Source organism: Vigna angularis, chromosome 7, assembly GCF_016808095.1.
Source record: "Vigna angularis cultivar LongXiaoDou No.4 chromosome 7, ASM1680809v1, whole genome shotgun sequence".
Taxonomy (NCBI): Eukaryota; Viridiplantae; Streptophyta; class Magnoliopsida; order Fabales; family Fabaceae; genus Vigna; species Vigna angularis.
The window spans coordinates 19,118,908-19,132,880 of NC_068976.1; the positions used below are offsets into that span (position 1 = coordinate 19,118,908).

Consider the following 13,973-nt stretch of genomic DNA (forward strand, 5'->3'; position numbering starts at 1 on the left):
AAAGATTTTTCCTTTTTTGGGAGTGAAAAGAAAATGAAGTGTATCTATATTTGAATGAAAGTGGATAAGATTTGTTTATATTTTAATGGCAACAAAATTGCAATGTGTAATGATAAAAGTGATTTAAATTGTGGCGGGTACAGTTGATATTTTTGTATTATGTGGTAAACGGTTGGCCACCTAATCCCACCAACAGTTTCTGTCACATTGGAGTAGTGTGGCCACCTCCTCTCTTCCAACAATAATAATTCCTATGTTTTATTCATCAATATCTTCGTCTTCTCTTAATCACACAACCAAAATATTGTCGACACCAATTTTCAGTTAGGCCTAATTTTGTATTTGGCTACAATTAATCAAAATCAAACGTCCAAAAGCCTTAATTTGAGGCCAAAATATTGACTGCTAAAGGTCAAATTCACGCGTTTGAATTCATCAAAAATTGTACAAATTTCAAATATTTATATTGTTGAAAGTAATTAACCGTTATATTCGTATGAGTCGATTATCAAGACAAATCATCAGTTCTGATAATACTGTTGGGTCTATGAAAGAAAATGTGTCGATTATCAAGACAAATCATAATACTATTGGGTCTATGAAAGAAAAGGTGCATCAGAAAGACACAATAACAATAAACTTTAAGTTCAATCATATAAGAAATTGACACCAATTTCTATCTAAAATTTTAAAATAATGAGTTAATAAATCTTTCATTTTTATATATAATGTATTATTTTTTCATTTCTATCCAATATGGGACTTAGACTTATATTTAGATTTTCAATAGAATTATGATTAGAGTCCAGTAAGAGGTGAGTTAGACTTAAAATCGTTCCATTTTTTATTTTGAAGAAAAAAGAGTTCCATAAAGTTTAAAATTATCATAATTTATATTAAGAGCTTCACCCCTTGCTAATAAATGCTGACCCCTTGCTAATAAATGCTGAAGAGAAGTGAGATAAGGAAAAACTAAAATTCTCCTTCCAGATTTTTTGATGTTGTTTTTTTCAAAGTATATTAATTGATTTTAGTGTTTGAAAATATATATCTTTATAATATAAAGAAAATAATATATTTTAATGACATTGGAGATAAAACACGTGAGATTGAGCTTATGAAATGTGGTGTGATTTACGAGTAAAGCACGTCGGTTAAGCTGGTTTTGACGTATTGGAATAAAATTTGACCCCATTTGGGCGGTGAGACATGCAACGTGTTAATATTGACGTATCTCGCAAAGGAAAGCTATCACAATCACTTTCAAAAAATGGATAATAAATGAGAACAACTCAACTTCAACCCCAAACACTGTCTTCTTAACACGAGTACACGGACAAAATAATATAAAAGCAAAAAACGAAGCAAAAGGTCGATTACGTTAATCAGAAAAGTATGCAAAAGCTAACTCATATTCTCAATTTACATCATCGACCAATTAAAAGTTGAATTGTAAATAAATTAAATTCGACTATTTTAATCGGAGTTTATTTGCATTTTACAATCTATCAACTATTGTTGGCATAAATTCAAATATTCAATATAAAATTCTTGAATGCGACTTTGGTTAGGTTTCTTATGTTAGATTTGTTGGCGCATACAAATATTGAATATTAATTGAAAAAAAGTCACCTTCATTGGCAAGTGCATCATCCTCAACCGAAAAAAACAAAAAATTTATAATTATTTGCTGCTACCGACTTTACCCATTATATATATTTTGCGTGTGTGATTTATTATAATTGAACTTCTTTTTCAAAAATCATATTCATTCAAGTCAATAATCAACTAATTACAATAACTGCATAGTACTACAAATACACTATTATTTTTTTCATATTTCCATTTAATAATAGAGATATAATGTACCATCAGTCAATTACATATCGAACGGTTAGTCATAATTTGGATCATCTAAAGAATTATCAATGAACTTGGTCGGTTACCAAACATATCAATATAATTATCTTAAATTTAATGTTGATCAATTAAGAGTAAAGTATAATTACCTACTATTGGACTGTAATTAGATGGATATTAATCAAAAGTTCATCCAAAACTTATAAATAGAAGTTTAAGGTAAGGAAATAGGTTACATGCATTTACTGATGCATTAATTGTTAATGGTAAAACATTAAGCTGACTTTGACATAGGAGTGTTTTTTGCATGTATTTTTCGAACCGTTCGATAAAATACTTAGACTTCTTGACAACATTCAAACTTTGGACGACACAACATAATCAAAACCGTTGACCCCGACTCCAACCTCGAACAAAAGATATAATTAGTAATCATCAATTATATTGTCAAGTCTTGAATTTAACATATTAATCTATTGATCCATTAGTTGAGTTATTTTTTGTTGTCTTGGATTCATATCTTTATTCGAACCATTGGTCAAGGAATAGATCAATTTGTAAGATTGAATGTTGAAAGTTTCGTATTAACTAAAGATAATATCAATTTATAATATTAAAACCAAACACAAATCTCATTTTATAAATATTTTTTTAAAATTGAGTTTGATATAAAATTCACTTAACATTGAAAAAAAATCTAATTTTAGCGCACACAAAAATATTCATATTCTTGTCCAGAGATACATTACATGGTTGATAACAAATGCTATATGAATGTGCATGAATGACATTAACAAGAGGAAGACCTCAAAAACATTGCTTCATATTCTTGTCCAGAGATACATTACATGGTTGATAACAAATGCTATATGAATGTGCATGAATGACATTAACAAGAGGAAGACCTCAAAAACATTGCTGCATAGTCCATTTTTCAGAAGAAATATGAATTCATGTAATGATAAAAAGAAGCTATGGTTTTGACAAGAAACTTGCTCGCTTGTTCAGGAGATAACAAAAGAATTCAGAAATAACTTCAACAAGAAATTTCTGCACAATACATCAAATAAGAGAACAAAAAGGGGTTCAGATTTTTGTTCTCAAAGTAACTCAGATTTTGTGTTTCACATAACGTGTGTGAAAGTCAATTGCTACGTTTGCTATAGTGAATTGTAAACTACTCAAAGAAAAAGCAGTGGTTTGTATTGCAATCTTGGCCATTATACAAAATTTAACCTTTTTATGCATGATTACTTAAAATTATGTGATAGACCATAAAAAGTTTCAATTTTTATTTCAAAATTAAAAGAAACATAACTATTGTTATGTAGGTTTAATATACACGTAAGATATTGTCCGCTTTGGGCCAAGCCCTCACAAATTTGCTTTTGGTACCGCTCCAAAAAGCCTCTTACTAAGAAATGTATCTTATGTGTATATAAACCCATGTGTATTTCATATTTTATCCGATGTGTGACTTTGTTTGTACCCAACATCCTCCCTTCAAACAAAGGGTTATGGTTCTTTTACCTCCCATATGGCGGAAGGTTTTTTTTTTTTTTTTTCCAGTCGTCAGACCTGAACCTGGTTCTGATACCAGATGTTGTGTAGGTTTAATATACACGCATATCCATATGTCACCCCACTAGTAAGATATTGTCTGCTTTTGGCTAAGCCCTCATAGATTTGTTTTTGGTACCGTTTCAAAAGGCCTCTTACTGAGGGACAAATATAACATTTAAAAATTGTATAGGACAAAGAGATAAATACGAATTCCCCTAAAATTATTCATTAGAGGTACAACAAAGTCAAGTACTGTTTAGTGTCATTTGAGTTAGTGAAACTCTTTTGACTAAAATGTATGAAAACCAACTCTCTTTATATAAGAAAAAACTCAGAAATGATTATTCTATATACTTTGTTAACCTGTGCACATATTTTCTCAGCTCCATTGAAAAAAGTAAGACCTTATGGCTGATAGTGACATTAGACTTTAATTCTCAGTATATCCAAAAATCTCAGAAACTGAAAAGAGGTTATTAATTAATGTTTAGATCAATATAGAGCTGACACTTGTAATCAAATCTAATAATAGTATTTTTTTTTTAATTGGCTCAATTTTTAATGCTATGAACATGCAATGAGAGAGCATGTGGATTCAGAATCAGTAACACGTTCTGCCTCCATTTTCTTTTTCTGTTCTTCAAAACCCACTTCAGTAGAGTGAGTTTTCTCTTTGGAGGAAAAATAACAATAACCAAAAGCCATCACAATGGCTAAATCAAAAGAAAATTGCAGAAAATTTGTACAGAAGAAACTTCTGTGGTTTTTTTTTCTTCTTTATTTCACATTTCTCCTTGGTATAAAGAATCTGAAAAATTCTTTCAGAGATACAACACAGAACTATTACAACCATTGAGCACTGTCACCAAGTGAAAATCTTTGACCCCTAAATGAAGGAAAAAAAAGAGGAAAACAAAGTCCTATCTGGTCAATTACAATAATGAAATGATATAGATAAAAGAATAATTACAAACAAATGACGAGCTTAGACACAAGCTCCACTGCTAGAATGGCATAGAACAACAAACAATGTACTAGCAGCCATCTCCAACTGCAAATATATACAGTCACAGAAACAAATATATTCCTAATTTTCCTTCTGCTTCACCTTGTCATCACGCTCCCCCAAGACAAATTCAGCATATAAATCCTTCAGAGCAATCATGACTGTAGTTATTAATGGCCCCATAATAGCCCCCTGCAGACCAACAAATTCCTTCAGCTATGCTATGGAATACAGTAGAAGTTGAAGCAGACACAAGATACTACACATATTCATTGAATCCCACATGTTCACACGCACAATTTACAAAGGAAGACTACAACATCAAATCAAGGTATGCAAGTAAACCAGTCTAAATTTTAGAACAAGCATAGGTTGGAACTTCATGTAATCACTTAATCTGAACAATGAAAATGCATGTGAGATTATTAGTTCAAAACATATGTAGTCTATGAACTATAGGGTAAAGTGTTTATATATACTGTCATTCTACCACTATTGTCATTGCCATTTATGATAAGTTTATCCACTTTTATCATCACTATCTTAACAGAAGTATTATTATGATTTCTGATTGATTACATGAACAATGCAGAGAAACTATACCGTATAGAAAGAGATTAGAACATCAAACGATGGAGAGTAAACATTTACCTCTACAGCAGATGGAAACAAAGCAATTCCCCCAATGATGCTCATTCCAGTAAGATAAACACTTTGTCCGGGCACATCTTCCAGAATCTCAGTTGCCCCATAATCCATGAGGAAAAGGTGAGCAACAGACAAGAAAATGGCCACTATGTATCTTCCTTCTAGCACCAGCTGTAGTGCTGCTGGAATTGTTGCAAGCCAAGACGGTAATATCGGAATCAAAGGGCTAATAAAGGCAAGCACAGTTGACATATACAAGAAATGTATTCTGTATAGCCTAAACAAAAGCCAAGTCAGGCATCCTTGGAAGAATGCAATCTCAGGAGTGGCCAAAAGGACTCCTGAAATTGCCCTATTCAACACTTCAACGCATCTTACCTTAGCCGAGTTTGAAATTGGAAACATGTGCATCATTTGTTCTGTTACCCCACCCGACTCTGATGTTATGAGGTAATACAAAACCCAGAAAAAAACCATCGTCTGAGACACAAAATTGAATACCTCCGCAGCACCAGAGACTATGGAATTCAAAATGGAAAGCACAAACTTTGCACCGCTTCCAAGCACACTTGTACCACTAGCCAAAACACGTTGACCAACATCCATCCCTTTAACTGCATACCCTTTTGCCCTCTCAACCAAATCTTCCCTAGTGATTATAAGCTCTCGGAAAAGGGTGTTGACTTCTGCATAAATTCCCCCCCACTCCCTTTTCCTAACCATACCCTTCAAATTCAAGATCCTTTCAGCGAGCGGTGAAACCACCACTAATGAATCCATTGAAGGCTGAGAAGAGTTAGCACTAGCAGGAGCAGTTATCACAAACTGCTTAACAACAGTCACAAATTCAGTCATATTGTACTGCGCTGCCAATCCATCAATCTGATCAGAAACCGTCTCATAAAACTGAGTAGAGTACTTATCCACCATTCCAGCAATATCATTGTCCTCAATCCACTTCTTCACACCGATTCTCTCAGCATAGTTGTTCTCTTCCACTCTCAATTTCAGCGAAATCACTGCCTCCTTCCCTTCACCGCCAATCTTATAAGAGAAGAAAATTACCCCTGTCAAGAACCCGACAATCATGCCGACAATCAACCCAACAGCCACCACGGTTTTCAACCTCCTCAATATAACTCTGGTGAAAGACGCACCAAAGGGAGAGAAACTGAAAGCCACATTCTTGGAACTGAAAACGAAGCCTAATCCGAGAAGTGACAACGACCCAACAGCACCGAGCCTCTCATAAGCAAAAACAAAGACCCCAAAAGAAAAGAGCAGACGAAGCAAAGTGGAAAACGCACTAAGCTTCTTTGACTCCTCGTTCTGGGGCTTTGGTTTCCGGAGAAGGATTGTGAGAGAAGTTTGGCGAATCTCAGCGAGGGTTGTAAGGAAGAGCGAGAAAACGGTGAGCGGAAGAGCGAGGAGAGTGTGGAGGAGGCCTAGTTTGAGAGGGTGAGACCAAAAGGAAACGATGGCTTGGTGAATGAGTCTGAGAGGAATGGAGCATAGGATGGCCCATTGAAGGGGTTTGAGGTACTGTTGCAGGAGTTTGTAGAGAGAGAAGAGGATGAGAATGGCGAAGGCGAGGCCGGCGTGGGCCATGGCTATGTAAAGGGCGAGTCGCGCCTGAGAGTCGCCTGAGGGGTTGACTTTTTGGTCCGCATTCGGCGGCGGCGGCGGCGCAGGATCCGAGGAGGGCTTTCGAAGGGAAGCGGATCGGAACATGTCGTACCACGGCGGGGTGGCCGTGGCAGAGTTAGGATCAGAATAAGGGACAAGGTCCATCAAGAGAGCGCGACAGAACAAAAACACAAATGCAAATCAATAGACAGATATAGTTTGTGAAAATTAACGAATGAATGAATACATATGTGTTGTCTTGTGTCTGTTTTCAATGGCTAAGAAAAGAAAGATAGATACATGGTTTGATTTTCTAAGGTTGTTTTTTGTGGTAAAAATGGTAAAGACTGCAGCTTTTTAAACTGACAAAGGAAGCAGAGTGAAGTGAAAAGTTTGCAAAAAGGAATTGCTACTTGGCTTCATGTGACTGTCTCTTTTGTTGTGTTGTTCCCCTTTTCCACAAGTCATTCCAATCTTTATGCTTCATCATAACTATATCATTAGCATTAATTAAGTAATCATAAATACTTTCATTTGAGATTAAATTAATGAATATAATTTATCAACAAGTGATTGGTTAACTCAGTATTTTTTTAAGTCAAAATTTAAGTTTAAGTCTCTCAGATAAAGTGTTTATCTCATAAGATTTTTGTAATAGAATTCCTTCCGGTATCAGATTGAAACTACCTGAAAATTAACACCTTGATACTAAGAATTCCGTCGTAGAAAACTTCATAAGATTAAAGACTCAATTTTGAATTAAGTTTAATGATCATCCTATCCCCAACAACATCCATAAATGTAAGATACCAACATAATAAAAGTACACGAAAGCAAAATATAGTCAGATTCGTTTGATTCAAGTTTTTTACTCCAAACACAATCTAACTCAATCCAAGCACCCTGGTAGAGAAGAAGTGATGAAACATTATATTCAATGAGAGAAGAACCAACCATATTATTTTCAGTTGAAGATCAAAGTAAGTAATACATAACTGAGTTGTGAAATTAGTTGGTAATTTTGTAGAGCATGAATACAGTGTTTATCATTGTTTTTCTTGGACTGTTTTGTGAAATGTAGATGCTTAGGAAGAAGAGAGAAGAGAAGTTGATTTGATGAAAGACTAATTTCGAACTTCAATTCGTCTGCGGAGACAGAAGTAGGCCAAGACACGGAAGCACAGAGCCATGGCTACCATAATCCATGCTTCAGTTAAGCCTCCATTCAAGTTTACTGTGTCAAATGATGGTGAACTCTGCAGTGTTCTGCACCCTCTCTCGCTTTCACACTCATATAGTTGTTCTCCTGAATACTGCACTTTCAGAAGAAGTCTGAAGCCATAGTACACGAATGATAAATACTTCAACCACTGCATCACCTTCGGTACGTGCTGCATGCAACAAAATCAACCATTTTGTGTTACAAGGTATTTGAATGCAAAAGTTATTATACTGCAATTCTTACCAAAATCATACCTGGACATAGTAGCCACCGGTGAGAAGGAACAACATTAGTATCAAAGAAGCAACTATCCCTGCTCTTTGAATGCTCATTACTGCAGCTCCAAATAGTTCTCCTGCTCCCTGTTAAGATTGTTGTATTCATCAAAGCTCCAAACATATGATGTTCCATTTACATATAATGTCTCAACATGGGTTTTTCTTTTTTACATATCCTAAGCAAATTTGCCCATATATTACGAAAGTGTGCAAGTCAAAAAAATATTATTGGTAAATCGTGTGAATTCATCACAACTTAAAAAACAAAGTCGTGAGAATTCCAAACAACTTAAAAAAATGAAATCATCAAGAAGAGTAATGACGACTTCATTTTCTCATAAATTAATATTAACATCGTGATTCCTGATGACTTCATTTTCTTATGAATAAGTTGTGTGAAGATCTTACCGGAAGGATTGTTAGAATATAAACAAAGTTCTACACGAGATAAAACAAGAGGTGAACATGAGTTTTTATACATGTAAGAAACTTTCTTTGTAAGAGATATTTTGAAGTGGTACCAAAATCAAATTCGTGAGGGTTTGGCCCAGAATGAACGATATTTTACTATTGTAGAGATCTATGTGTATTGTCTCTTCCTACAATTAGTATCAGAGTTGATAGTTCATCCACACAACTTATCTCATGAGTAATATTTTTTTTTATTTGTCCATTTTCATAATATTTACACAAATTTGTTCCATATATGTAAACAAAACCCTCAATATGGCTTACTTGACTTGTTATAGCTATTAGCAGCACCGCGAACAAAGTCAGGAAGAAGCAAGCAACAGTCCTCTTAAACCCAGCCATGAAGTACAAGATAAGCATGAAGAAAGTAGGGTAAAAAACATGCGCCACCATATCACACAGAGTGCTGCTTACGTAGTATACACTCAGTCTATACATATCTGCTTTCCTTTCTTTCACCAAATAGACCTTTTCAAATGGAAAGACATAGACTGCTCCAAAAATGCATGAAGATGTCCAGAATATACAGATATAGAACATTAATCCAACCTGCACAAAGATAGTGGTTCGTTCTAATGTTAATGTCCCAGCCTTGTAAAATGTGAAAACAAAATCATCGAAAAAACTACCTGATCTCTAACTTGAGCCTCTGTATTGGTTGAGGATTTCCACCAAAGTAGCCCCAACAAAAGAGCAATGCCAAGTGCTTGAACTAATCTTAATTTATCAAAATAGTCCTTGCATCTTGCTCTGAATGTTCTCTTGTAAAGAATGAAGAATTGGTCCAACCAACTCACTGTCCAGTCCTTTTTAACCTGAATGGCAAGCTGAAGATGTTCTGGTGTGTTTGCTGCTCCATGATTCTCATCTTTTTCTTTTGGTTCCAGTGTTTCCTTATACTTGAGTTGTAGATACTAAGAATAACGGAGCGATTATTAAGTGGTATAATGAGATTGAACATGCATAAAAGATATATAATGCAGAGTCTTACTTTAATAACAGATTTTGAGCGGTCGGCAGATTCTTGATCTTTGAAAGTATCTTGAGGAAAGCTTATGTTATTCACTTGTCCAGTTGCCAAGTCAAGCATGAATTCTGCAGGATTCATTGGTATTTCCGGGGTGAAACTCAACGATGAAAAGTACTGCATTGAGTCCTTGGCCTTCCCATAGTAAATGGGGTATCCTTCTGATATAAGAAGAAGTTTGTCAAACATGTGAAAGATTCTGCTGGATGGCTGGTGAATTGTTGTGATTATGGTCCTTCCACCCTAAATCAGAAGTGTTTTCAGCATATATTCCAAATTGTGAATCTAGACTTGAAACATGTTATCAAAATGATGGTTGTTTTTACATATATGTGTAAATTTACCCAGAAAATTATGAAAATGGATAAGTCATAAAATAACTATTATGTATGGACGAATTTACGACGACTTCAAAAACAAAATTGTGAGAACTTTAAAGTTGTCATAACTCATGACTTCTGGAGTTCTCGTGATTTTGTTTTTGAAGTCATCATAAATTTACACAACTTAATCTATGATTAGTAATTATTTTTTGACTTATCTATTTTTGTAAATTTTGGACAAATTTGACCCAAATACGTAAAAAAAAGCCTCAAAATGACACTTAAATATAACTACTGATACCTTGGCAAGTCCCTGAAGAGTGAGAAGGAGTCTGTTTGCTGCTGTGGAATCAAGGCCTGAAGTTGGTTCATCAAGTAGAAGCAGTGAAGGGTCAACAAGGATTTCATAGCCTATGCTGGTTCGCTTCCTTTCTCCTCCAGATATGCTTTTGAGATATCCTCCACCTATTTTTGTGTGGCGACATCTATGGTTACACAAGAGATTATTCAGGCAAACAGTTTCATTTCTTTCTTTTGGAGGAACTTGTAGCTAATTTAAGCATTCAGTAATATTCTAGACACACCTTTCAAGGCCTAGCTCCTTGATAGTGGTCTCCACTCTTGCATATTTTTGTTGCTCGCTCATATTGCCTGGTAACCTTAAGAATGCAGAGAAGATCAATGTTTCCTCTACTGTAAGTTGTGGGAAAAGCACATCCTCTTGTGTAACAAAGCCAATCCTATTACACAGAAAATAAAAACAAACACAAGAGTCAACATTAGCGTATAGTCTGATAGCCATCATGTTCTGTTAAATATCAAAGCTCAAGTCATGCATGGATTCTGATTCCTATGAAGTTTTCTAACCTTCTCTTGACAGCTGCATTAAATCGAACGTCATTGTAAGTTATCTTTCCCTTTACGTTTTCAACTAATCTTCCCCCTACAACTCTCAACAAGGTTGTCTTTCCACTCCCAGAAGGACCCATCAAAGCAAGAATTTCACCAGGGCCAATGCTTCCTGTCATACCCTTCAAAATTTTCTTGTATTTATCTTCTCCCAGGTTGTGTTGTATGGCAACTTTTGACATCACTGACTTCACAGGATTAGTGGAAGCCGCTTGGCTAGCTCTCACCTTATACTCTACATCCTCAAACTGCACAATATTGAGAATCTTTAAGGCAAATGACAACAATCATAACTACACAATCAGGAACAAAACACTGTTGATGATAATACTATGACAGACTGAAATCAGTTTTCAATAAAAGTGGAAAATCATCAAGACCCTCGAAGTGCATTGCATGAAGAACTACGATTCTGATAAAAAGAAAAACTTTGCCCTAATGCAAAAGAATAAATTATCATATGATCTGGGTCAGTTCCTGCCAATTTTCACTTGAGACATACGCAGCTGTGTTAGCTGAGTTTCATTAACTCTTTTTCATAAATTGAAAAGCTAGTTTACATGTCACTGAAATTGACCAAAATTATGTGACATTAGTCCACACCCAGATAAGAATTTCACACCATTTTTAATCTAAAATCTCATGTTATTAGGTTTATGTGTCTTTCATTTTATATGATGTATAACGTTGTTATCTCTGTCTGATATGAAACTTAGACTCACATTTGAATTACTTTCAACAAAATTGACCAAAATTTTGTGTACATAGTTTCTAACCATGCAATAATTTCTAGTGATGTAGGAGGAAAGAAAATCCTGATTAAGTTGCAGAGTTTGACTAATTTTCTCTACCTTGAGATAAATGGGGAGGGGGGGATCTTGGTTGAAATTGGAATCCTCAATTTTTATGTCAATATCAGTGTACACATTGGGAAGGTATGCCTGAGACATGAACTCCATGCTGTGACCAAAGCCATTGCTCCCTGCAAATTGCAGGGAGCCCAGAGACGGGGGTGACGTTGACATATCCTCAATCTCATCTTCTCTTTCATTCTCCATGATCTTGGAAGCTAATGAGAACTCGTTGAAGTCAAGGATTCTAATAACACAGTTTAGATACCGTGAGTCAACTGCATCAGACTAAGAGCTTGCCTATATATCATGCATGGAGGCAGAATTTTGGTTGGTGGACCACGTACTTTTCATGGCAGTTTCTTGGTCCATGAAAGGTATGAATGTTGTTCTCCCATATCCTTTGAATTCAACCATTGTGATTTGTCATAAGAACATGTCAAGAACATGAATAAATTGGCTTAGTAAGAAACTGAACGTTTGTGAAATACACTTCTGCATGTCTTCAATCTCATGTTTATTAGATTGATGTGACTCGGTTCATTTGAAAAGAATAAGGAATACTTCTTTTACAATGAAAACACGACGAAATTACAAAACAGCCATGTCCATTATGCAGATTCACTTCTCTTTTTCAAGTATTTGGTGCTGCATACATTTTACTCACAAAACATGTTATATCTATTTGATGATTCTTTTAGTGCTGTGGGATCATCGAACAGGATAACAGGTATAACTTTTTACTCACAAAACTTGATTTCAGCTCAATCAATTGTTTTTTTTTTAGTTATGTTCATTGTTGAATACGTTTGGTGTAGTGATTTGTGATCATTTTGTCTGATAAACATTGATACAAACATATTTAATATTTAATATTTGTAAACATTATAAGTTTGATTTTGTCAGGTCTTACCCATTACTTCAAGGCAAGAGTTAAGGAATTAAAAATGATTTTTTTTTTCATTAAAAATATAAAAGAGGTTTTTGGTCTCGTAATTTCAAGAAAAATCTTTACTATAGCTATCAATAGTTAATAAAAGTGTTTTAAATTTTAGATAATATTAACTTTAATGCACTGTTGAGAGAATTAACAGAAAGATTAAGAGATAACAGTATTTCATCTAATGGTGTCAATTGAATCTTCCATATATATTATAAATTTTCAATTTTAATTCTTTTCTTATATTGTGGTGACATTAATGTATTACATATTTGGAAATTAGTATATTGTACCATTATATCGCACACTTATTTATCAATCAAAATTACAATATTAAATCAAATATTCTTACTAAATTGTGCTCTTTATCCTAGTTTATAATTTTTCTAATTAAATCATGAAAGTTAAATAAATTTAACTATATTTTAACAAGTGAAAATTAAATATGTTTTGTTTTACGCTTGAGTTTAGATACAGCATGTAAATTTATTTTTTACAATATATTTCTTAAATTTAATCCTGAGCCCCTAGTTTAAATTGCAAGTTATAAAAACTTATTCAATAATCTCAAAACACCATCCTTTTTTTTATCTTTATCCATAATTTCTCAAGGGATTGTCCCTTTTATTTTATCTTTCCTATCTTTATTCTCAAATTAATTTATCAATAAATTGTAAAAAAAACATATACAAATAACTAAAAACAATCTTGTACAGCAACATAAATTATTTAACACAGATACAAAATATAATTTATACACTCACAAAATCTAACTCTCGTAAGTTTAAACTATAACACAATATTTACACAATAAAATAGAATTGCAGAAAAGAAAAAGGGGTTTTCCTTGAAGAATGTACAAGGTAGAATAGGTGCAGTTTGTAATGGAAAGGAGAAAAGAAAGCTTGGATGACTTTATCCGTTAATGGCACCAACCAGTTGGTGAAACATCAGAAAAGCAAAATGTGGATTTGTGCTGAGTAAGATGAAACTTCTGCATCAAGTTTAGCAGAAAAGAAGATTTTTTGTGTTGTTGACGGCATGAAATTAGCGAAAGATACCTAAAAACAATAAAAGAGTGCATGACGGTGGTTGCAACAAGTGTCTTGACTATGTCATAATGATATATATAACAATATTTGATTTCATGATGTCACATTAACTTCCCCGTAAATCAACAGTTACATCAATTCCTAGTATACGAGGTAGACAGGTGTTGCTACTACCCTCAACTACACTTTCTTCTAGG

At 34.1% G+C, this 13,973-nt stretch overlaps 2 protein-coding genes across 2 annotated transcripts; both read right to left on the minus strand.

Moving 5' to 3' along the window:
* Positions 1-4,162: 4,162 nt before the first annotated feature.
* Positions 4,163-7,096, minus strand: LOC108337101 (uncharacterized). The gene is made up of 2 exons (XM_017573558.2): positions 5,081-7,096; positions 4,163-4,621 (listed from the first exon to the last, which is right to left on the minus strand). The coding sequence occupies exons 1-2, from the start codon at positions 6,866-6,868 to the stop codon at positions 4,511-4,513; spliced, it is 1,899 nt and encodes a 632-aa protein (XP_017429047.1). The 5' UTR covers positions 6,869-7,096; the 3' UTR covers positions 4,163-4,510.
* Positions 7,097-7,728: 632 nt separating this feature from the next.
* LOC108336487 (ABC transporter G family member 26) lies at positions 7,729-12,022 on the minus strand. Its single transcript, XM_052880374.1, has 9 exons — positions 11,785-12,022; positions 10,886-11,181; positions 10,609-10,782; positions 10,326-10,509; positions 9,666-9,944; positions 9,304-9,588; positions 8,939-9,223; positions 8,180-8,287; positions 7,729-8,094 (listed from the first exon to the last, which is right to left on the minus strand). The coding sequence occupies exons 1-9, from the start codon at positions 11,989-11,991 to the stop codon at positions 7,828-7,830; spliced, it is 2,085 nt and encodes a 694-aa protein (XP_052736334.1). The 5' UTR covers positions 11,992-12,022; the 3' UTR covers positions 7,729-7,827.
* Positions 12,023-13,973: the final 1,951 nt, after the last annotated feature.

What these genes read in the sequence shown, in the direction of transcription:
- LOC108337101 (XM_017573558.2), bottom strand. Translation starts at nt 6,868, where the DNA reads ATGGACCTTGTCCCTTATTCTGATCCTAACTCTGCCACGGCCACCCCG. An exon ending in TGTTTCCATCTGCTGTAGAG is followed by an intron (nt 4,622 to 5,080) that starts GTAAATGTTTAC and finishes GTTGGTCTGCAG; the next exon opens with GGGGCTATTATGGGGCCATT.
- LOC108336487 (XM_052880374.1), bottom strand. Translation starts at nt 11,991, where the DNA reads ATGGAGAATGAAAGAGAAGATGAGATTGAGGATATGTCAACGTCACCC. An exon ending in CCCTCCCCATTTATCTCAAG is followed by an intron (nt 11,182 to 11,784) that starts GTAGAGAAAATT and finishes AATATTGTGCAG; the next exon opens with TTTGAGGATGTAGAGTATAA. An exon ending in CTCTTCAGGGACTTGCCAAG is followed by an intron (nt 9,945 to 10,325) that starts GTATCAGTAGTT and finishes CTTCTGATTTAG; the next exon opens with GGTGGAAGGACCATAATCAC.